We start from the raw sequence: 23,845 nt of genomic DNA on the forward strand, positions 1-23,845 counted from the left end.
AGACATGATGACAACCGTGCCTTGAGCATCCCGACAACGTAACGAGAGGTGGACTAGGTGGCAAAGCAACTAGGCCATGCCACTAGAAATAGAAGAGACATTGAAATTACCTTTTTACCAATCACTTTTCCATCGATCTAGCACATAGTGTCTTGTATTTTCCGTCAATATAACCAATGATATTAAGACAAATAAGGTTATTTGTTTCACTTTCAAAATTATAGAGATTCAAATATAAATTTTGTAAATACAATATCGCCATACTAATATAAAAGCAAATCATTTATTAAAATTATATGCTGTATTAATATTTTAAATATTTATTATAATGGTACAAAAACTAAAATGTATTTTTTTGTAACGACGAGAATGATGTTTTCCAAACAAGAGTGGGCCGGCCCAAGAGACACTGTAAGAACATATTAATGGGCTTCACCAAGCCCAGATCGAAGTCATCACAGCTCATACCGAAAGCCACACTCCGTCACCCATCATTAGAATCCTTCTCTAACTCGATCTAAAGGGACTGCGAACCGAAGCCTAGTTTTGGACCAACTTGGAATCATGGTTGGTCAAAGCCGACCCAACTCAGGTTAGAGATGGATAGGGATGACGTGTCCTCTCTCATATGGACCCCACATGCCGGGTTTTGTATGGGTAAGATGAGAAATTTCTGATAATAAAATCCACCATCACATGCGTATGTATATCTAAAAATTGAAAGAAAATATATAAAATGAAGTCACGTGGAACACGTGAAAAAAGAAATGAGTACGCATGTTGATTGTAAATGGAGAATACGAAGTCGAGAAACATCCCTTCCAATTTTTTAAAGAATAGTTCATTGGATGGATGTTTGTAATTGTTGTCGAGGAGGGATTGTCGCTTGCTATCATGGAGGGAATTGGAAAGCTCGTCGATGATAGATCTGCTGAATCACAAAAGACCTCCATCTTGGAAACAATTTGACTTATTCAGTGATATTTTTGTGGTATTAACTATGTTAGAACAAATCTCACTATTTGTGTCTTAGAATGATTTGTATAGGTGATATGATAGATTTTAGTTATCATACATGTCGGAGACTATGAACCTAACTTGAGTCCAATTTTTAAGTATATATTTGGTGTTAGTTTATTAGTGGGTTTGACGAAGGATCATATACACTACGTTGAAGATATTAGTTTGACGAATGAAACTAACTCTTTTCATTCGATATTGAAAACTTTCGATGCAATTTCGATATTTAGATGCCTCTTTAATGATTCAAGGGTCATTGTTATTTAATCAACCTTCATATTGTCATAATATTTGTAAAAATATTTGCTAACTTGAATCAATAAACTTAGACGTCAAAGAGAGTGTAGATTATTATACCCTTAACCATCATAGTTTGGGGTAGCTCCCGCAATCATCTTTGTGGCACCCCCATCGAAAGTTATTTCTAATATTGCTATTGACTCCATATTGATCTTACCAAAGGTCGCTCGAGAAATACCTTCCTCTTGCGAGTCGCAAAAAGGAAAATAAGTTGCCTTGATGAAAATTGAAAATACATTATGCTGCAAAGTTATTTACACCATAAAGAAACAAAATTTTGAAAAGAAAAATCAAGTAGGGAAAAGAGGATGTGGAATCCAAACCCTAACTGTGATAATCGTAACTTATGAATGCCACCACAACCATATAATGATTGATGATTCCATATAACTATTCTATGATTTAACCCACCAATTAACTCCAAATAATTACTAGGACTCTCTATAAAAAAAAAAAACCTCAAATATACTCCTTAGAGCTCTCTCTCTCTCTCTCTCTCTCTCTCTCGGAACTCAAGTCACACCACTTGAACTTTTTGAATCCTCCAACGCTATTAACTCAAGCATACGACCTTTTGTCGGGTATGTTTCAAGATCCGAACCCCATGAATTGATAGACTTAAATATTAGATCCTTACTAGACGTGACAGATAAACTAGCAAAACCAATTGAACAGGAATTGGGTAGCTGATCACTTCAATGCCTACCTTACACGGTGGTTAATTTTATCTCCTCGGATATGGAGAGGTACGTATATACCTTTTATTACGGCTAATTTTATCTCCTCAGATATGGTGAAGCACGTATACCAAACTTACACCTTTGACTTTGTAGCAGCTTTACTTCTTTCCTGATGAGATTTGACTTTTGGATGCAGAATTGTTGCTGCTGTCAAACAATTCCCGAAACCGACGGCGTGATCATCGTCATCACCTTATCCGCCTCGAAGTTGCACATGAGATTCCCAATGTGCTGCTGCTGCTGCATCGATGCTCTCAATCATGCATCGTTACTGTTACCAATGTAGTGTTGGTTATGTCGTCTCTGTCGCGGCATCACTGCGTGCGTGGAACAACACTTGCTTGTGGATCATTACAAACGACCCCCGTCCTTTTCGATCGAGACATGAGGGGAATCTGCCCTCCCATGGATGATCGGTCCACCCTTATCTGTCGCTCAAGACGACATAACGTGCAACCACCTCAGGCGTGTTTTCTCCTCCCCGTCACTCATCAATCTCAAATAAAGCATCACCGTCTCGTGGTCTTCAGCTCATCCCTCCGCCAGTGATCGTATGTGGACGATGACAATCTTCCCCTCTGCTAATCCCTCCTCTGTCTTCTTCCTCCTCCTCCTCCTCTTGCATCTCTGTCTGCTTCTGGGATTCGGTTCTCCCGCTGCTTCGCAAGAGCAACAAGTCGGATATGGATACGATCTGCGGTCCGTCGGCGTCGCCCCTTCCGGGAAGACGTTGACCGCCGAGCTCGGACTCATACGCAGCACGTCGGTCTACGGCCCTGACATCCAAAACATCAGCCTCTTCGCAAGGTGTGTATGTGTGCGCTAAGCTTAGTTTACCGAGACTATAGATGCTGACCGGGAGATCTACGTGCAGCTTTGAGACCAAGAATCGGCTACGAGTCCGAATCACCGACTCCCATCACCGGCGATGGGAGGTTCCTCAGCGCATCATCCCTCGGCAATCCCCGCCACCAATGCTCCAAGGCCGCCACGATCAGCTCCAAGCCCATGTCATCTCCATGAAAGACTCCGACCTCGAGTTCACCCTCCATCCAACATCCCCTGTCACGTTTACGGTCTCCCGCCGCTCCACCGGCGACGTCCTCTTCCGCACGCTCCCAACGCTCGTCTTCAAAGATCGCTACTTGGAGATCTCGTCGTCGCTGCCGGCCGACAGAGCATCGCTGTACGGACTCGGGGAGCACACCAAGAGGACGTTCAAGCTAGTCCCGGACGACACGTTGACGATGTGGAACGCAGACATCCCAGCGGCGATCCTCGACCAGAATCTGTACGGGTCTCACCCCTTCTACATCGACGTGAGGTCGTCATCCAACACGACCAGTCCGCCGGGGATCACCCACGGAGTTCTCCTCCTCAATAGCAACGGGATGGACGTCATATATGGAGGATCCTACATCACCTACAAAGTGATCGGAGGAGTCCTCGACTTCTATTTCTTCGCCGGGCCGTCGCCATTGTCAGTCATGGACCAGTACACCGAGCTCGTCGGCCGACCCGCCCCCATGCCGTATTGGTCCTTCGGTCAGTACACAGCACACACCCATGCTCGAGCTGTCCGACGTGATCCGGGATTTAGATGCCTACCTCTTTGGATGCAGGATTCCACCAGTGCCGATACGGGTACAAGAACGTGTCGGAGCTGGAATACGTGGTTGCAGGCTACGCAAATGCCACCATACCTCTTGATGTAATGTGGACCGACATCGATCACATGGATGGCTTCAAGGACTTCACGCTCGATCCGATCAACTTCCCGGCGGACAGGATGAAGAGGTTTGTCAACCAGCTTCACAGGAACGGGCAGAAGTATGTGGTCATCTTGGATCCAGGTTAGGTCCTGCAGCAACTAGACTCTGTCCCCTGTTCGGCTCTGAAACGATAGAAACGTTGTAGGTATCAGTGTCAACAACACCTATGGCACATTCCTGAGGGGAATGAAGCAAGGTGTCTTCTTGAGGAGAGGGCAGGAGTACTACCTTGGAAGTGTGTGGCCCGGACCGGTCTACTTCCCGGACTTCCTGAACCCTGCCGCCGCAGATTTCTGGGCCCGGGAGATCGCCACTTTCCGGCAGACGCTTCCGGTCGACGGCCTGTGGATTGACATGAACGAGATATCTAACTTCATAACCTCTCCGCCGGTGAACTCGATAGATGAGCCTTCGTATAGCGTCAACAATGCCGGTGTTCGACGACCGATCAACAACAAGACAGTGCCGGCATCTGCAGTTCACTTTGGGAATGTAACAGAGTACGATGCGCATAACCTTTATGGCCTCCTGGAATCCAGGGCGACTCATGATGGACTGATCAAGACTACGGGGAAGAGGCCGTTCGTGCTCAGCCGGTCGACCTTCGTCGGTTCGGGGAAGTACGCGGCACATTGGACCGGGGACAACGCCGCGAAATGGGACGATCTTGGGTATTCCATACCATCGATCCTCAACTCTGGCATCTTCGGGATCCCGATGGTCGGAGCTGACATCTGCGGGTTCGGCGACGACACCACCGAGGAGCTCTGCAGCCGGTGGATTCAGGTAAGCTGTAACTTGTTCGCCTGCCGATGGATCGTACGAAGACTGACCGAAACCTTTCTCGTGTTGCATGAAGCTGGGCGCGTTCTATCCGTTCGCAAGAGACCACTCGGACATCCACTCCATTCACCAAGAGCTCTACATTTGGGACTCCGTCGCCCGCTCCGCGCGGAAGGCGCTCGGCCTCCGCTACCGCCTTCTTCCTCACATCTACACCTTGATGTACGAGGCACACGTGAGGGGAGCACCCATAGCGCGACCGCTCTTCTTCTCGTTCCCTGAAGACACGACGACATACGGCATCAGCACACAGTTCCTGATGGGGGCAGGGGTGATGGTCTCCCCGGTACTGAAGCCGAACGCGATCACCGTCGACGCCTACTTCCCAAAAGGCAGATGGTACAACCTGTTCGACTACTTACGGTGGGTAAGCAGCAAGAACGGGGAGCACGTGACGCTCGATGCGCCGGCGGACACCATCAACGTCCATGTCAGGGGAGGGAACATCGTGGTGATGCAAGGCCAGGCGCTCACGACTCGGCGGGCGAGGCAGAACCCGTTCGAGCTCCTCGTGGCGCTCGACGAGGCGGGGAGTGCAAGCGGGGAGGTGTTCGTGGACGACGGGGAGGCGGTGGAGATGGGAGGGGCGGCGAGCGAGTGGAGTTTGGTGAGGTTTAGGAACCGGATGGAAGGGAAGAAGAATCTGCGGCTCAATTCGGAAGTGGTCAACGGCACATATGCTTTGAAGCATAGGTTGGTCATAAGGAAGGTGGTGATAGTGGGATTGCAGCTAAAACCGACATCGCATCTGAATGCGACGGGACTCGGCAGTAATGTGAGCATCGGACGACAAATTAGAGACGGGTCGAGTGTCGTACAAATAGAGGGCTTTTCCCAGCTCATGGGTAAGGAGTTTGGGCTGAGGCTGGAGATCAATGACTAGGAGATATGAGAATAGGAAGGGAGAACAAAACCACGAATAAGTCTCTACTTCTTTTCGAGGAATTGAGATATGAACTTTCATGAGCCTATGGAAGAACAGTGTTTTCCATGCACCTGACAAGGTTAGGTTGAAATATTTGCAGCGAACCAAAAGCAAAACATGAGCCCTTCTTTTAATTAGTAGTCATTCATTCAACAGGTTGTGGATGAAACAGACCCTCCTCCTTTTTTGAACTTCTTTTATGCACTATACATACACATACATATCAAAAAACATCCAACATATCAAACAATGTAACACTTCTTGATCAATTGCAGCAATGTTTCATATGGAAAAAAACTCATTCTTTTTTACTAAATAAAACTCGAAAGACTTGATAAAATGAAGAGATCTACATCATGAGGTTCTTAAGACTGCAATGGTTGATGATTGGATGATGGACATATCATTCATTGAAATATGTTGGACCATAATACATGTCACGAAGAAACCCTTCACTGGTTGACATGAAACTACAAGTATAACATCAATATCAGTAGCTAAGTAACTATGTCAAGTACTAACATTTCAATAGTTGGGTAATGGATATAATGAACAATGGTGTCTCAGTCAAATGAAGAAAAAGAAGAGAGGAAAATATCAAGAATTTTTTGCAACTTGATTTCTCAATCAAACGTAACACTGGAGCATATTTTGAACAAGAATTGCAGAATCTCATAGATAAATAAACACATGAATAGGAGAGGTGACAACAAAAAAGGAAAAAAAAGAATAGGTTCATAACATTTTCCAAACAGAGATCCAGGTCAACATACAAGTCCACCATCAAACCACAAAGGTCACCAAGTGAAACTAAATCCTTGTTTACAGACATACAGAAATCAAACAGTGCTATTACATAAAAGATATCCCTCCAAATCCAAGGAATTGGGGTCACAGAAGTTTCATGTGATCCAGGCACCTTCTTAAATCAAATGGAAGAAGCCATGGGGGCCCTTGAACAAGGAAACCAACACAGACAGGTTAACCGGCAGCATTTACACAAATAAGCCCCAGCTACAGGGATCACAATATGAGAAGGCAGAATAAATGGATTAACAAAGTCCACAAGAGACAAGGGAAAAAAAAAAGTGATAATATGCATTACCCCTTTGGACAAGAAATCATGAAACTGGCATTGACAAATGATAAGCTAGGCAGCATTGGCAAGAACGACTCCAAAAAAGAAAATGACAGCACAAATATTAGCTTGCTAATACTTTGAATTAATGCCAATCTACCAAAAGAGAAATTTTACTCAGCACAAACAACTTCAAGGATAAGATTGGACACAAAAAGTAGTTCTATGATATTTCAATTTTTTTCCTTCTTTTGAGGTGAAGCGAAGATGAACACAGTAACTGGTGATGTATACAGATAAAAAAAAATGGAAAGACATAAAATTCTAGAAGAATCTAAAATTGACAGCCACTGCAGAAGCATGGCAAGCTAGGGGAAAAACTGGCATGAAATTGACAAAGCCTGACATCTGATTCTACATCATAATTCTGAAGTTCAAGCCACAATAATGTTGCTAAGCATGTAAATTTAAAAATACTGAATCATCAAGCATTAAAAACCATAACCAGCAGCATACCAAGATTTCTGTGTGTATAGCATCACAAAAGCTCGTGCAATGAAGGGCAATGTCAGAAAAGAAAAAGAAGTCTTCACATTAGGTCAATGGTCTGCTTTGTTTCAAGAGACATTCATTGTGAGAGCACAAAGTAGCATCATCAATCAATACAAGTTATCAAATTCTTGAAGCAAAAAAATTACCCAGTAAAATAAGACAATTCATCAATTAAAAATGGCAGAAATTCCTGATTAATCCATGATTTATAATCAGCATGCATTTGCATGCTTCAACAACCCATTATTGCACAATTGTAAACAAAAGCACCAGCTCTTTCTTTGATAGAAAGCACATCCCAGTCTGCTCCACCCACATTTCCATCTTCAGGACACCAATAGTGCAAAACAATTACTTCACCTTGAGGCCCTCTATGACCACCGATGACTAACAATTTATCACCACATGGCTTGAATGCAAGACCCCAACCATTAGAAGAGTCAGCTCTCACAGGCAATGTTCTTACAACATTCCAAATGTTATTTGCCTTATCATATTTCTTAACTTCATTTGTAGATTGATCTGCAGCATATAGCTGATTATTTACAACTGCAACCAAAGGGGGAGACTGAGTAGCCCTATTGCCACCAGGATACATATTCCAAATTCTTCTCCATGCTCTTGTTTCAAGGTTATACTCCTCGCCACACGTTAAAGAATCTGTATGACTTGACATGCCCCCTATAACATAAAATTTTCCATCCATAAAAAAACCAGAACATAATCGCCTTGGTACATTCATATCTGGTAAAGTCTCCCAAGTACCAAACTCTGAATTGTACATCTCAGAACACTTCAAAACATGGCCAGCCATATCACTTCCACCAGCAACAATCGCAATTTCCCCTGAGCTTCCGGATCCAAACAGACAACGAGGTAAGTTCATAGGTGGACATCTAGACCAATCACGCCTCACCAAACTGTACATCCAAATGGCAAAACCTGTAACTTCCCGTCCAAAAACAAGAAGTTGGGTCCCAACAGCAAGAGACTCCTTGTCTGCACAAGAGAAGCAATCATCACATGGCATCCTTGGTAGCCTCATCCATCTACGCCTAAAAGGATCATATGCTTCCCAAGGCATTAAACTACATGCCAGATAAACCCAGTGCTCAATAACACCATGCTGTCTCCTTAATTTGTAAAGATATCCACTACGAATCAGCGAGTTAAACTTTCTGTTCAGACAGGCAAGCGAAGGGTAGTCAGACCTACATGTTAAGGCCAGACAATCTAGTGTAATATCATCATAAAGTCCTGGAAAAAGATGGTAATTTGATCTTTGATCAGTATAACCACCTCCAGGCCGTGCCTTAACCACACTCCTCAAATTTAACCCTGTAAGATTCAAACTCTGCACATTCACATCTCTGTCAAATATATCCCTTTTCACCTCCTCTAAAATGTTCCCATTTTTTGCTAATAGCAGGTAAGCCAGCAAATACTTCTGAAAAGAACCACAGTCCTCATCCAAAGATCCGAAAAGCTGCAAAAGATAACAACTTGGAACAGCAACCATGATTCTTGGCAAGTTATGTCAGTCTCTTTTCTCGCTGAGCTCCTCAAATGAACAGCTCAAAAGCATCAGAACTCATGTGATTGTGCATAGACTACTATAAAGAAAAAAAGAGCATAGGCAGTAAGATCTTAAAACTAGGAGATAATAATGTGTACAGATTACTGTAGTATTTTAAGATCACACAGGACAACAATAAAACGAAATGGCTTCCGCATTGAAAACATTATTCATTCTGATTTATTTTGTTCCTTTTTTACTTATATAAACATCAAACTTTGCCAGTAGCTGACTTGTAGAAATCCATTAATATAGACGTTTTCATTTTCGTCACCGTTCTTGTTTGAATTTGCAATATAGCTTTAAATTGTTGTTATTATATCTACATTATTCTCGGATTCTGCATTATTACATAACTATGTACTGGTGGGAAAATTTTGGCAGGCAGGAATTTTCATCTGATGTTATTCTCGTTAACCCATAGTAAAGCTTGAATGGTTTTTCTAAAAAAGAACATCAGCATTCCATAGTGGCCGAATTTCCTGCTTGCCAGATAGATTGAAATGCCAAGATCATGTTCACAGGTATGCGCTATGAACCTCAATACACCCAAGATCCCAGATCAATAAAATAGTAATAGAATTCCCAATATAAAACACAATGCAGAAAAACCATATTGATAATTTGATACGAGGATGTGGTAAGGATCAATGAAAGGATATGACAACAAGAATTAGAAAAAAACTTGCAAATTAAAATCTATATAAAACAAGGATTGCCTTCTAGGTGCAGTCCCATTCTGGCCTGAAAATGCATTGGTGTTACTGGCATGATACAATGAAAGGACATGACAACATGAAATACAAAAGAACTTGCAATTTAAGATCTACATAAAATATGGATTGCCTTCTACGTGCAGTCTGATGCTGGCCTCAAAAAGCGTTGGTGTTACTGGCATGATACAATCTATGCAAACCGAAGCAAAACTTTGGGGTTTAGGTGGTGGTCACCTGTCAAGACTGATAAACTGGTAAAGCAAGTTATAGGAGCCAAAATTCATTATCAAAGAGACCTTGGACCACTTGATTAATCGGAGTAAAATCAATCCCAACTTTCTCACTAATGCCTTGATGTTGGAATTAAAATCCAGCTGGTCCAGACATTAACCATAACATTGAATCCAGTTGAATCAATTTATAATTGGATTTGCTCCATTTCAGTTCCACATTAGAAGTGGAAGAAAGATTTAATTATTTTGAAGGTTAAATAGGTCTACTATCATTAACTTACACTTAAGAATTTCATTTAATGGGACAATTTTTCCTATCAGAATGAATAGTGATGTTCAGTATTAAGAGTGGACAAATAGGCATGGTGAAAGATGCAAATAGGAAAGCGCTACTCGTAAATGAGACCGAAGGCACATCACTGCATAATAACATATTTAGGTTGGGCCTTGTATGTTGCCAACTAATGATCCAGGGTTACTTTTGGGTCTTGGATTTTGATGAAGATATTAAATATGAGACTATGTTATTTTATAAAGCTAAATGAGAATACTATCATTAATTTTCCTTATGGTCTTATGTTGCTCAGGCCTATTTTATTTTTTGGGGTACGTTGTAGCCGCCAAGGACATATAGTATGTGTGTACCAATCCCACAAGTTCATTATTGGCTTAGACTGCAACCTAGACTTTCCACAGATCATTATATACCAAAATCACTTCAAGATGCCTATTGTTGCTCAAGAAAACCAGCTCTAAATCATATAGATATTACTTTGAACAAATCCAAAGCCCATTTAGCACTGTCTTCACTGATTATTAGAGCCCCTAATTGTCTGTGAATTAAAAAAGTTCCTAGTATCTTTTGTCAGTTATAGTCCCTGAATGTTATGTTTTTGTTAAGGTTACTTACATTGCAAACACATCCACTTACTGATTTAAAAAAAAAAAAAAATCCAATCTGTCACCAGTAATGAAGCCCTTCATCGTTCCACGCTATCATATTTTTCCTCCTTTGCCTCTTCTCCTCCTTTGAACTTCTTCTGACCTCCCCCTCCTCCTAGGACCCAAAGTCCTCCACCTCACCCTCTTGAAACTGGTGGTGGCTCATACAATTGGCTATGAAATTTACTAATAAGTGATTGGCACACACAGATGATGGCTGGCAACATGGTGAATGTTCCTAGTAGGTGGTGGCTGATGTGATAAATATTGGACTGTAACATTGGACAGTCGAAGATAGAGATAGGCAGTTAATTGCAAACATATGCAAGTAGTGACAATGGTTTGCCAACAAGGGTAATGGTCAATCATATAATTAGTGACTGCCAGCAACGAGGATGGCATAAGCAACAATATTGATGGAGAACAACACATAAAAGACTGCCGATGATGTTTTGGTGGGCAGTGACTGTGACAATGACTAATGACGGTGAATCATCAGAAGTAGCAAGCTGTAATCGCCAACGGCAGGCAACAACCAAAGATGAAAAGGGATTTTATGATTACGGAAGGAGCGTATACATTCAGATCCAGTTCACCTTAGCTTGATTATTAACCAAAATCTAAATCTACAGAGCATTCAGTTTCCGCTCATCTCCCAAGATAACATTGAATCAAATAAAATAAACCTAAACAAACCAAACCAAAATTTTTGTTTGGGCCGATCTGTTTTCTTGTCAGCAAAGACATGGGAGGAGTTTTGCCTTATTAACAGGAGGAAATTGACACCCCCCCTCTAGATATCTTGTATCCTGTAACTGACCCTACAACAATAACTCAAAAATGAAATTCCAACGCACCACATCTTTGTAGTACAGGGATGTAGCAGATCCAATCGATGGCTTAGCCATCATGTCAGTAAAAAAATGAAGACCCTACATGTACCCTACCAGAGGTAACGGAGTGGTGATCTGGTTAGCATTTATTCGACTTTAACTAAAGAGAAACCAAAACTGATCAATGATGTCTAGTAAACAGCTATTGATTAGGGATGGAGGGCTATGATGATGAGTACAATGAAGTGGTTAAAAATATAGAGACCAATCGAGTGAAAATAATTAAAACACCATAAAGATGTATTTACTTTCTATATGTAACTTATGTTTTTAGTTACAATTTTCATGAAAGTTAAACATTCCTAGACAAACAGTTTAATTATATCATTTTGCTTGTTCTCGTCAAAACTAGTTTATCCTGTTTGCAGACTCGAGAGAAAAAAGAAATCCATTCAAGTATATAAAAATTCTATTCTATGACCAGTTTTATTTGAGCTTCAGAACATAATAACACGTCCTAAATGTCATTTTTTCCGAACACAGAATACATTGACATGTTAAGGTCACATCAACAAGTATAAATTCAACCCCGATGATAAATAGGCACAAAAATTAGCCTGATATCTGAGATTTATACCACAATGCAGAAAAGTGATACTGATATGATAACATTAAGGTTCAGAACAATACCACACAAAAGATTATGTCAACAATAATTACTTTAAACAAAAAAGTGCCATCAACTCATCCATAACTAAAAACTAATCTTGGTTGAAACCACCAAACAGTGGAGAAGGTCACATTCCAAAAAATTAAACTGGAAGAGTCACCCAAAAAGAAAGAATAATCAAGTCAATGATCAGAGAAGCTGTTTCACCTCATAGGAACAGCCACCGCCAACTTCAAGAACTTCACCAAAAGACGGCGGAAAAATCAAAGGTTCCTCCGGACCTCCTCCATTTCCTTTTCCCTTGTTCTTCATGCAAAGAATCGTGTGTATGTATCTAAACTAGCCTATAGAAACCGCAGATCTCCGGATCCAAGCACAAGATTCGGCATAAAAAAAACAGCTACAACCAAAAAGCGCATTGTATCAGAAACCCATCCATTACCATAATCGCAAACCTTCCAGACTCCAAACTAATAAGAGGGAAAGCAAGAAAAGAATCCCGCCACCTCCCGCGAGCAATCCACGAAAAAGAAACAATCTCCTACCTCCAAATCTAACTCACCAAGCGAATCCAGCGCCGGGGGGTGGCTCCACCGCGACAGATCGTCGGCATCATCCCGTAATCAAGATCCGCCGACGGCGTTCAAGAAGCCGAGCCGCCCGACCGCCTGGATCTGACCATAACGCGGCGGACGGCGGACGTGGACCTCGCCGGCGGAGCGGATCGGTCGCCCGGCACAAGCGGATCTGCCTCAGGTCGTGGAAACTACCATCCGAGATGGCGAGAGGCGATCGCCGCCATAGAGCGAGCGCGAGTGGGAGGGAGTGAGAGACGTATTTATAATTGGAATGTCCGAACCCACCGCTTCGGTCTCTTTTCGCCTCTCATTTCTGCGTCGCCTTTTTAATTTCGGCAATAATTAAAAAAAATCATCCTCCTCTCCTCTTAAGGCACGACTTTGCCCACGACCGCACGAGGGGCCCTGAAACCAGCGAAGCGCTGCCTCCAACCTCCGCATCCGTTGTGAATTAAGTGGCGACATGTAGCGACGTCAAAGGGCAAGAAGAGGACTAAAGAGTGCGGTCACCTTTTCACTGCGGTAACAGGATAATTTCTAATATTAGACACTGAAACGGGTACATCTGCCGTTCGTTTTGCCCAGATCTGGCCGATGGACGGTGGATCCGCTTCCAGTTGGAAACGCTTTATGCACCTGCTCGTAGAGCGCGCTTCCGATCCCGCGGATTAGGGCCGCACGAGAGTGGCCGGACCTCTGCGGTCGTCAGAGAAGGATCTCCACGTCTCGCACCCACGGCGACGCGGGCGTCACCCGACATCACGCAAGTGGGCCCCGGCTCCTAGTCTTCGTACTCGGGTTCGCTTCTGGGTGCGAGCTTTCCGTGCGCGCCCCTCCCGGGTTGCAGTCTCTTCGTGCCGGGGGTATAGGAGCACCCTCCCTTGTCGAGGTTGCACCTCTTCGAGGTGTGTGTGAGGGAGAGAGAGAGGAGGGGGGGGGGCGCAGGAGGCAGAATAGGGGGTGAGGATATATCGGAATTCCATTTCCGATCCCAGGCTGTCATTGTGGATAAGGGACGCGACTTTTCAGGGAAGACTTTACTCAACGGTAAACCGCGGTCACCTGCGGCCTTTTACCCGAAACGGCAAGAAAAGAGCGACAAAGAACCCCCGGACGAGGGTAAATTACGAGAGGACCACCGGGTGTCCTCGACCCTTTACCTTTTTGGGTAGGTTCTCCGCCCGGGGTTCTGTCCCACCACCTGAGGCCCACTGAGTGCGGATGGCGTCAGCAAACGGGGCTTGACGGCGTCAGGAGGAGGGGACTTCCGATGGAGTACTCCCAGCCGTACGATCGACGACGATGGCTTTTAATGATGGTGATGATAGAAGAATTCGGTGAACCAAAGCGGAGCATAACGCATCATTACAAACAGAATTGTAATGGGCTACTCGTTTAAGGCATCCGAGCATGAGGAATTATATTGGAACAAGTAGTCATCAAAAGCATCTGCCACATGTTTATTCTCCTTGATCTGATTTAGTGGAGGCATAAAATACAACAAGGGAGATAGACTTGTCATCCTGATGCAAGGTAAAACTTTTGATGGTAAAAATAGTATTAACCAATGATTTGGAAGAAAGGAAAGGAATACATTATCTGTTTCATTATTGGCATGATAATAATGCATTTAATAACTAGGCAACTACCTGCATCATTATTTCAAATAAGCTGCCATGGTAAGGTGAGCATCCAAATGATAAAATAAGATCACTGCAACCAAAACTCTCTAAATTGAGAGGCGAAAATTTTTATTAAGAATTTAAAGAACTAGAAATAATCTTGAGCAGATAAATATGCTTGTATATTTGCTTTGGAACATGTACAGAGTCATACATAATACACTAAATAAAACAGAAACAATTTATTGTAAAACTAGCCCTCGATTTCATTTTGATAGTCTTGGAACAAATAATAAAGGTTGCAAGTGCCTGAAATGCAGAGATGGTTTTGAGGGAATCAGGAACCTTTTTTTTTTCCTTTTCAGGAATTGTTGTGACCTGTGTAGAATAATTTTACTGTTGATGCATGTTGAAGAAATGATGCTCATTCTGGTGCAGTGGACAGGGCACCTATGGTGTCCCTTTCCATGGAGGAGACAAGCCAATGGAGGCCGGTGGTCTTAATTGTAGGTGGGGATAAGCTTCCATGTTCAGGCATGTGAGGTTCTTCTGTGGGTTTAATTATTTCTGGCTGCAGAAGGTCCCACAGGCATCCACTCCACTTGATCCTCCTCTTCTCCACATCAGTCAGGGGATGATCTGCAGACACACAAAAAAAAAAAACGGGGGGTGGGGGGGGCTCAAAAAGTTAAGCAAATCAAAAAAGTTGAATTACCAGACATTTTAGTGGTGTCTTGTTCCAAGTTACTTTTCTGGATGTCTACAGCACCATTCTTGTCCTTTTCTTATCACCGAAAGAGAACCAAGGAGAGGCCTAAAAAAAATATAAATACTTGGTGAGCAATCACATACTGATGCCACTGCAACAAAACCAATAATAAGCTTGTTTAAGATGCACAATTCGAATTGGTGTCAATAGCAGGGAGGCTCTGGAATTGTCCACTTATTGCATTGCAACAAAGGTTATGTACTTTGCTTCCTAGATTTGATGATTCCATGACAGAAGGTATGCATGCAGATGTCAAGTGTGTCAAGCAGAAACTTAAGAGTCAGTTGTAATACTTTGCAGCTATGTAAAGAAAAAACAAGGATTAACTTGGTCCTCTATTCATGTGTCTACAATAATGTGAACAACGATAAATCCTAGTAGCATAAAGACCATAAATATGCTACTATGATTCTGAAACATCATATGCTCTCGATCGATTGTGAAAGTTAAAAGAAAAGCTACCATGATTCTGAAACATCATATGCTCTCGATCGATTGTGAAAGTTAAAAGAAAAGCTACCATGATTCTGAAACATCAATATGCTCTCGATCACTAAGACATTATTGGGAACATTGTCAACTAGGCACAAAAGTGGAGCACATCATGGCATTCTTAATGGCATCTTTTTATCAGTGTGATTCAGTGAACACAAGCATTTTCCAGAACCAAACAAGCATGATATACAGCTAATCTGGCAACTTATCCAAAAGACATTACCAACTTCCTACTCCATTAACAAAAGTTTTGCTTCCATCGAACAATTTCCGCTGCTGGGAATCTACAACAGTGTCAACCCTTTTCTATAACATCGTTCCGTTTACCTGGAGCGAAAGAACCAGAATTCACCCCAGCTAAAACATGTTCAAATTTGGAACAAAAAGTCATCAGGTGTACCTGTGCTGGCGGCTTCAGTCTCTCATTCGTATGTGGAACAGGTCTAACCAGCCAACAAGTCCAAAGCAGACATCTTCCCCTCAGCAATTCGTGCATTTTAGTTCACAACAGTGCACAAGATTTCGACAAACAGTAGTACCTTTTTAGGGAAAGATGAGGTTATATCATCAAATTAGAAAGTTTTAATTAAAAATTTCGATTGAGAGGCCAAAAGAAAGATCAACAATGAAAGAACAGTAAAAAAAGTAGCATGATATAAATGAAAGTACATACATGGCATAAAGTAAAAGAACAGGGCTTAACAAGAAGACTTCTATATATAAGGTGTTCCCAAGTGATGAACCTACACGAGAATCAGTTTTATACCATATTTGCTAAAAACCTGAAACCATAAGAAAAGCAAGATGAAGTGTGCTTGTTATTCACTTCATATTTGACAAAAATAACCAAACATGGGATTCGGGACCCCAAATTATCTCTTGACAGTAGCGAGCACACTTGTAGAGTCACTAGATTTATAGATTTTAATTAGAAAAAAAAAAGAAGCCAATAAGTGCAGGTTCAATCAAGGAGTCTAAGAAAATTTTCAATATTCAGGAAATAAAAATAACACCAAGCTACAAGAATGGATTGGCTTATATACCATTATGTAGTGCTGTTACAATGAAGAATGATACTAACAAGAATGTGTTACTGCTATGACACTATAAATGCCAAAATTTCAAAACCTAAACAACAGCAGTGTGATGGATGAACAGTGCTGCATCCAGACTTAACTCATGACACTGTAATGAAAGAGAGTTGAATGCAAAAAAAATATAAACAACTAAGAAAGATAATTTATTTAATTGTCTATTTGGAACCCACTTAACCCTCTTTTTTTCTACTGTGAATTACTATATGTTGGATCTGACAACAACTGATTCTTTTTATTGTTAGGCTGCCACTAGGGAGGAGCCATCATTTTTGGCAAGTGGGAATTGACTGTGTAACTACTCATTCTAGGGTTAAAATATTGACTTACTGGACATTGATCAAAGAAAAATGCTTCATAACACGTCTTTACTCACGGCTTAGATCCCAACAAGAGGTGACAGATGTCCGGAAGCACCATTGTCATAGCCCACCCTCTTTCATGAGCTAAGTGCCATTGTTGCATATATTAATAAGTAAGAAGAAGATGAGAGGAGATGCAATCACAAAACAGGGGATGAAAACAAATTTTGTGGCAGGTCATAAGTTGAAAGAATTTGTGCCCAAAAGCATTGGAAAGATAATTTAGGACAATCCTATTTCATTGGAAACAAGGTTGTGGTTTAAAGCATAAAAAAGGGAATATATTTATCTTGGAAAATTTCTAGAAAATACATATATAACAGAAAACAATCCACCAGCTAACTGGTCTATAGCTAAACCCATTTGATTTATTTAGATTAGGTTACCAGTTTTGACCTAATCTGATGCAAATTTGTTAAAACTTATTATGGGGATTGAGGATTATTTTGGATCCTGTGGTTAGGCAGAATCATCACATAATGATGAATTTGATTTAATGGCCATCCCTCTATGCTTAAGCTAAAGCTAATTGGTTACTTAAAATTATAATTATGTTCTTCTTCCTTTTCCATCTAACCAGCCTTATCCCCCGCCCCCACCAACCTTACCCCTTGCCTTCTTTTTCTTCTTTATTATTTCCCTTCTTTGTAACCTTATTCACCATTACCACCATCATCCAACAGCAGTTGCTTTCCTTCCACACCCATTAGCAACTGTTAGTTGCTAGGTCTATGCATTTGTTTCCCAGCACTTCCCTTTGAATTCTCCTTTCCTTTTAGTAATCAGGCAGTCAACCTTTTTTAAAATAATTAGCAAGAGGAAAACAAAAATCTACCATAAAAATGTAAGGGCTCCTGAGTCAAGAATACATATCAAGAGAATGAGTTATTCTATACAAGCTAATTAGCTACAGTGCCCATGTTTGAGTTGAGATGTACCTTTTTGCCTCTGAAAGAATAACTAATCAGAATTTGTCCTATAAATAAGTCTCTTTGGGAAGATATTAGAGGACAAATCATTGTTCCATTACCTATTCTCCAATGATACAATCCTAAAATTGAAAATGGGCCAGATTTTTCTTGAACTTGAACTACCAGGTGGAAGAAAAAGGGGGCAGATACAGTACTATTATAAAATTATTGTTTGGATTACCACTAATCCCAAAAACTTAACCTATTAGAAAACGATCCAACATATACATATTTTGAACTCTAACACTCGTCAAAACAATGTTTAGACAAAGAAGCATTTTTTTTTCTAATGCAATTGACTCATCATCTCTCGATATGCAGCCTCGCTTCCGCATCTTGCTCTGTTCCTATCCCACCCCACATCTAAATCGATCTTCAACACCTATAAGCCAAACAATCCTTTCTCTTTTCTTCCTTTACCATGTCAGCTACGAGAAATTTTAATTCGGATGCTGCAATTGCGCAAAGGAACAACAAGAACAGATCTTTTAAGTGGGAAAAAGCTCCATGATACGAGAAGAATGGAAAACGATCACAGAAAAGCCATCAAAATCTTTGGAAAATGAAACAAACACGAACGACACTAACCTAAGAACGCACACAGAGAAACAAGTGCTAAGCAATCGCTTTAAATCCTTTCGGTTTAGGGTCCAAGAAACGAACCGTGAAACGGCTGAGGAAGCAAAGAATAGAACAGGTTTCGGGGATGGAATCGACGGCTCGATCAACCGACAACGTAAAGCAGCCTCTTGACTTCCAGCAACGGGGGGATGGTATATCGCCGGACCGGTCGGCAGCGGAGAAGAAGAACGCGACAAAGAAACGAGTCGTCGCATTGTTTCTTTTTCTATCATTAGATTATGCATAGATAGTTATGAGAATAGAAATCGAATGGTCAAACCCAATAAAAAAAATAGATCAAACATATATTAAAAATCAAAATAACTTGATTGACCCGATCAATTTTATTGATCTTATAAATAATATAAGATCTGAATAATATAAAATTAATATAAGACCACCAAATAAAAAATATAAAATTAATCTTATTTTATAATATAATATGTTATGAGAAAATATTATTGATATCTCAGTCAACTCGACATGATCTGAACCTTGATACGTAAAATTATTCAAAATTATCTTCGAAGTAGAAACGTCAAGATGCTGCATGAAGATCGAAGTCGGAAGAGATTTCACGATCATGATTAAGTTAATAATCTCATATACACACGTTAAAGACTAGCTTTCGTAATTAGTCGTAAAGAGCATACAAAAATATAAAATTATATTTTAATAAATTTTTTTTAAATATTCTTAATTTAATCTTTTTATTATTTATTTAAGAAGATATTTATGTCAATCATAAAATTATGATTGACATGAGAGATAAAATAAAATTGACCTAATTTAATGAAATTACCATCGATGTTTATGTTTATAGTATTGGTTGATATTTATCATTTTTATATGATCTTTTCATTAATTTTAATATTTTAAAAATTATCATTATATATATTAAATTATTCTAAAAAAATTATAACAAAAAAACGATTTGATCGATTAATTAATCGAGCAATTCGACCGGTGATCGAATGACTCAAATCGTTTCCCGATTCGATTCAGATAACTATAATCCGACCTTCTCTCGCTTATCTTCTTTCTCGTGCATTCCTATTTAATTAATGATCACATACGAATTTTTCCTTGCATCATAATAAAAGTAGTAATAATCTAAATTAATATCATCGTCATTAACCATGATTGAACTAAGGGATTTCGATCATGAGACCCAAATCCCAAACACAACCCTTGTTTCACCCTGTGCACCGGGAATCATTCACTGCACAATGCCAAGAAAGCATGCATCCACCACACCGAGCATGATCTGTTGGGGATGGAGGAGCAAGGAAAAACAAAATACTACGATACGAGTAAAAAGAATCCTTTCGACTCAAGAAAACTGTTGTAGTATTAAAAACAGGAGGATTGATAAAAACACTTACAAGTTACCAAGTGCACACAAACTCTCTATCTATCTGTCTCTTTCTCTATGTCTTGCTAGATGAACTACGGTCCTATTTATAGGACCTAGTGATAACCACCCTATAACTACTAGAAAGAGAGTGTCCTCAAAATGGGTTCCACATGTACGAGTTGACGTTGCCATCGGAGCTTCTCGGGGCCTCCCTCCATGGATTGCTGCTATCCAACTTGGTGAAGTAGTTCGCGACGTTATCAGAAGAATCCAAGCTCGGTAATCCCCCGGCATGAGCTGAGCTGCTCCTGGTTTGCAGGCTTCGTGCAAACGAGGAGGAAGGATTAGCTTCATGGGTTCTTCCTGACGCTGGGTGTACTGGGCCGAGGTTGGAGAAGCAGGACACCTGCTCGAAGGTGAGGTAGCCGTTCATGAGAGGAGGGAGGGAGGAGGAGGAGATATCCTCGCCATTGCCGGCCTCCGTGGCTGGCTGGCCGCTCAGCGCTCTGCTCTTGTGGAAGACTCTACACAGGACCCAATCCTCCTGTTTGAAGTAGAAGCATGGGAGAGGGAGTAGATCATAAGACTTCACCATCGTATACATGCAACGATGAATTTATTTGCTGTGCAATAAATATTCATGTAACATTTTTGTAATGGATAGGAGGAGAGAGACTTTTGTATGATATGGATCGAACTATATCTGAAGGCAACTTGAGAAGATTCCTGAGATATTATTAGTGAGAGATGAATCAGATAAATCTACCATGTCCATCGAATAGACCCTCTTAGATAGCTTATCTCACAATCATCTCATTCCATTCCATTCATTAATGAAATGATGCGTTATTTTCTTCAGTGTAAAAGGAATGCGTGCCAAAAGTATAAATGGACATATCAATGTGATGTGAGGAACCATGGCAAATATTTCAGATGGTATTCAGGTCATGAAAAGGTCATCTCAGATCCTACATTGTGCATCCGTCAGACGGGAGTTAAGCTTCGAGTATCCTTAGAACTCAATGTGCATCATGATGTGAAGGAGTGAAGCGAGTTACCTCGAGAGAAAGCTTCTGTGGGTCATCAGCTCCCGCCACCATGCGGAACTCATGCATGACCCAATTAGTTTTCCTTCCCTTGGGTGCTCTTCCTTGGTAGAAGACCAGCGTCTTCCTCATGCCAACGAGTAGTCCTCCCCGGATCACCTGCCGGTCTTTCCCCGTCGCCTTCCAGTAGCCTGACTCGGTTGCACGGTTCGTCCGCTGCCCGGTCGCGTACTTCCGGTCCGGCAGGCTGAAGAAGAACCACTCTTTGCCGCCCACACATGCCATCTCTGTCCCACAAGCACAAAACTAGCATGAAGATGAACTGCGCATCAATTCATTCTCGAGGGGTATAGTATAGATTGATCTTGGCTTCTGCTTGGCTAATGAATCTACTGGATTCCACACACAGTTTGTGAGCAACCTCATACATAGGTTTACGTCAAGTAATGTTCAGCTCCATGATAAATGATTGCTATGATTTGATGCAATAACACCTGTTATTATTATTATTATTATTACTACTACTACTACTACTTTGAGTTGAAGGATAAACACTACTTGTTGACTTCAAAAGAGTTGAGATGATGCCACAGAAAGAAGAAAAATAAAGACAAAAGCAATCAAGGTCAGGGAAACAGTGCCACGCAAAACATCATGTAGTCATGTACCTTGAAGCTGCCTGCCCCATCGAGAGAGGCCACATAAGATACATTGATACATTTGATTTCCCATCACCAACTTGTTTTGGATTTCATTCAACATCTAGCTAATATCTTTCCCCATCCTCATCAAAATGTTTATATATCGGGAAAGATGAATGTCTAGTCTTACAGTTTCACTGACCCAATAAAAATTAGTATGGTGAAAGAGACATATCTAATCCTAGAAGCTTTATTGAACATCATCACATCATATCAAAGATGGTGCCCACAAGGGTTGGCTAAACAGGAGGCTAGAAGTGACTAAGAATCTAAAACTACATAACACTGCCGTAATATGTGAATTTATTTCAGTATCTGAAATCGTTGTCTGAAAAGATTTGACAGGAATCATTGGAGAGGAAGGTGGGAGCTCACCCACCAAGTGTGGATCAAGAAACATGAAAGGCTTTTTGTAGAAAGAGGCCAAACCTTTGGTAGAGAATATTTCGTGTTAGGGTAGGGGAAAAGAACAAGAACTAGGGGAGGTACATGCATATTGTATTTATTAGATGTATGATTAGAAAGTAAAAGGCATTTTGTACCATAGTATGAACAGCACTATTAACAATTATTGTTTGGATACTTCTTTTAGATTTATTAGGTCCGGCCACTGGTTTAATGTTAAGAAGCTAAAAATTACTTCAAGAAGCAAAGTAGATGATGAACTTTAATGTCCTTTTTTCCGTTCTAGGAGTATAATTCTATAATAAATTCTCCATAGTCACAAGAATTTGAAAGAGAGAGAGAGAGAGAGATGTCCTTTTTTTTCTTTTCTAGGAGTATATTTCTATAACAAATTCTCCATAGTCACAATAATTTGGGAGAGAGAGATGTCTTTTTTTCTCTTTTCTTTGTGTGGGGGGGGGGGGGGTTGTGGAGAGAGAGAAAGAGAGAGAGAGAGAGAGAGAGATGAAGATGAAGAACATAAAGGGCGCAACTGAGGTCTGTTCCATGATATCCTATCTCAGTATAGGTGGGACAAGTGCGTGTTTGAGGAAAAGAAGGAATTTGGGACAATCGAAAGAGAAGAATATGGAAAAAAAGATGTGTTTTTTCCAAGAAAACCTAATAATTTGGTGGAGATAATCTCAGTAGTGCTCTGAAAAGTGAAAATAAGGGAGAGAGATAAATCCCAGTAGTGCTCCAAGATCTCTACAGTGAAGGCATCTTGCACACCTGCGCAAAGGAAAACCTAAAGCGGAGAGAACCCTAGCTGTTCATTCACAGAAAGCATGAACCCCAAAGAGAGAGAGAGAGAGAGGATGCTACATGATGATATAGAAAGAGATGCGTGTGGTTAGTGGCGTTACCAGGGAGGTCCCATGGTTCGCACTTGTTCAGGTCGACGTCGATCATCATGGGACAGCCGTAGATGCCGCTGTTGCCACAGACCTTCTTCGTGAGGTAGTCGCAAACAAGCTCATCGTCCCTTGGGTGGAACCTGAACCCCGGCGGCATCCTCGCCTCCACCATGCTCAAGAAGCTCATGGTAATGGATGAGAGAGAGAGAGAGAGAGAAAGAAAGAGGGTTTACAGTAACAAGTACGGGAGGAAAGAAGAGCTTAAATAGAAGAGAGAGAGAGATATATATATAATGGAATACTTCAACGTACTTTCTTCCTAAAAAAAAATTAGCTGATGGAAACGAAGCACTAATCATAAAGGATGACTGTTGACGATAACACTCTGAAAATAAATATTTACTTTAAAAAGAGATGATCGACTTTGATCCTTGCACTGGAAATGTATAACAAATGATTATTATCTCGGAACGAGGACAACATACATCATGGAATTAACCAATTAGATCGATTTTTTCGAGCTATCGAATAAAATGATTAATTAATATTAATTTTATTATAATAATAATTATATTATTTATATAAACTAATAAATTAGACTGAGAATTATAAAATTCAATTGAGACTAGATGTGTTTGGAATTTATGATACCAAAACACTAGAGGTTTGCTTGAGCCTATGCACCTTATAAACATGTTGAGTAAAATTGTAATTAATAAAGCATGTAT

At 40.9% G+C, this 23,845-nt stretch overlaps 3 protein-coding genes and 1 long non-coding RNA gene across 10 annotated transcripts; 1 reads left to right on the forward strand and 3 right to left on the reverse strand.

The window, feature by feature from the left end:
* Window positions 1-2,481: 2,481 nt before the first annotated feature.
* Window positions 2,482-5,734, forward strand: LOC135629996 (probable alpha-glucosidase Os06g0675700). Its single transcript, XM_065137674.1, has 5 exons — window positions 2,482-2,867; window positions 2,935-3,605; window positions 3,683-3,913; window positions 3,978-4,618; window positions 4,692-5,734. The coding sequence occupies exons 1-5, from the start codon at window positions 2,614-2,616 to the stop codon at window positions 5,556-5,558; spliced, it is 2,664 nt and encodes an 887-aa protein (XP_064993746.1). The 5' UTR covers window positions 2,482-2,613; the 3' UTR covers window positions 5,559-5,734.
* Window positions 5,735-7,249: 1,515 nt separating this feature from the next.
* LOC135585178 (F-box/kelch-repeat protein At5g60570-like) lies at window positions 7,250-13,016 on the reverse strand. 4 transcript variants are annotated; one of them, XM_065137679.1, is made up of 3 exons: window positions 12,763-13,016; window positions 12,408-12,600; window positions 7,250-8,783 (listed from the first exon to the last, which is right to left on the reverse strand). In XM_065137679.1, the coding sequence occupies exon 3, from the start codon at window positions 8,747-8,749 to the stop codon at window positions 7,463-7,465; it is 1,287 nt and encodes a 428-aa protein (XP_064993751.1). In that variant the 5' UTR covers window positions 8,750-8,783; window positions 12,408-12,600; window positions 12,763-13,016; the 3' UTR covers window positions 7,250-7,462. The 4 variants fall into 4 exon arrangements, with proteins under 4 accessions (XP_064993751.1, XP_064993748.1, XP_064993750.1 ...); XM_065137676.1 differs by having other exon boundaries at window positions 12,746-13,016; XM_065137678.1 differs by having other exon boundaries at window positions 7,250-8,840; window positions 12,746-13,016.
* Window positions 13,017-14,560: 1,544 nt separating this feature from the next.
* Window positions 14,561-18,954, reverse strand: LOC135630057 (uncharacterized). Of its 4 annotated transcripts, none has more exons than XR_010493606.1 (4): window positions 18,755-18,954; window positions 16,065-16,203; window positions 15,888-15,948; window positions 14,561-15,214 (listed from the first exon to the last, which is right to left on the reverse strand). It is a non-coding gene; the product is annotated as an uncharacterized LOC135630057 (long non-coding RNA). The 4 variants fall into 4 exon arrangements; XR_010493604.1 differs by having other exon boundaries at window positions 15,888-15,970; XR_010493603.1 differs by having other exon boundaries at window positions 15,888-15,991.
* A 934-nt stretch (window positions 18,955-19,888) lies between these two features.
* LOC103979027 (NAC domain-containing protein 21/22) lies at window positions 19,889-23,350 on the reverse strand. Its single transcript, XM_009395028.3, has 3 exons — window positions 23,127-23,350; window positions 21,128-21,402; window positions 19,889-20,613 (listed from the first exon to the last, which is right to left on the reverse strand). The coding sequence occupies exons 1-3, from the start codon at window positions 23,302-23,304 to the stop codon at window positions 20,224-20,226; spliced, it is 843 nt and encodes a 280-aa protein (XP_009393303.2). The 5' UTR covers window positions 23,305-23,350; the 3' UTR covers window positions 19,889-20,223.
* Between the last annotated feature and the right edge of the window lie 495 nt (window positions 23,351-23,845).

Source organism: Musa acuminata, chromosome BXJ1-3, assembly GCF_036884655.1.
Source record: "Musa acuminata AAA Group cultivar baxijiao chromosome BXJ1-3, Cavendish_Baxijiao_AAA, whole genome shotgun sequence".
Taxonomy (NCBI): domain Eukaryota; kingdom Viridiplantae; phylum Streptophyta; class Magnoliopsida; order Zingiberales; family Musaceae; genus Musa; species Musa acuminata.

What these genes read in the sequence shown, in the direction of transcription:
- LOC135629996 (XM_065137674.1), top strand. Translation starts at nt 2,614, where the DNA reads ATGTGGACGATGACAATCTTCCCCTCTGCTAATCCCTCCTCTGTCTTC. An exon ending in AACATCAGCCTCTTCGCAAG is followed by an intron (nt 2,868 to 2,934) that starts GTGTGTATGTGT and finishes ATCTACGTGCAG; the next exon opens with CTTTGAGACCAAGAATCGGC. An exon ending in TGTGGTCATCTTGGATCCAG is followed by an intron (nt 3,914 to 3,977) that starts GTTAGGTCCTGC and finishes GAAACGTTGTAG; the next exon opens with GTATCAGTGTCAACAACACC.
- LOC135585178 (XM_065137679.1), bottom strand. Translation starts at nt 8,749, where the DNA reads ATGGTTGCTGTTCCAAGTTGTTATCTTTTGCAGCTTTTCGGATCTTTG.
- LOC103979027 (XM_009395028.3), bottom strand. Translation starts at nt 23,304, where the DNA reads ATGAGCTTCTTGAGCATGGTGGAGGCGAGGATGCCGCCGGGGTTCAGG. An exon ending in CGAACCATGGGACCTCCCTG is followed by an intron (nt 21,403 to 23,126) that starts GTAACGCCACTA and finishes CTTGTGGGACAG; the next exon opens with AGATGGCATGTGTGGGCGGC. An exon ending in CACAGAAGCTTTCTCTCGAG is followed by an intron (nt 20,614 to 21,127) that starts GTAACTCGCTTC and finishes TACTTCAAACAG; the next exon opens with GAGGATTGGGTCCTGTGTAG.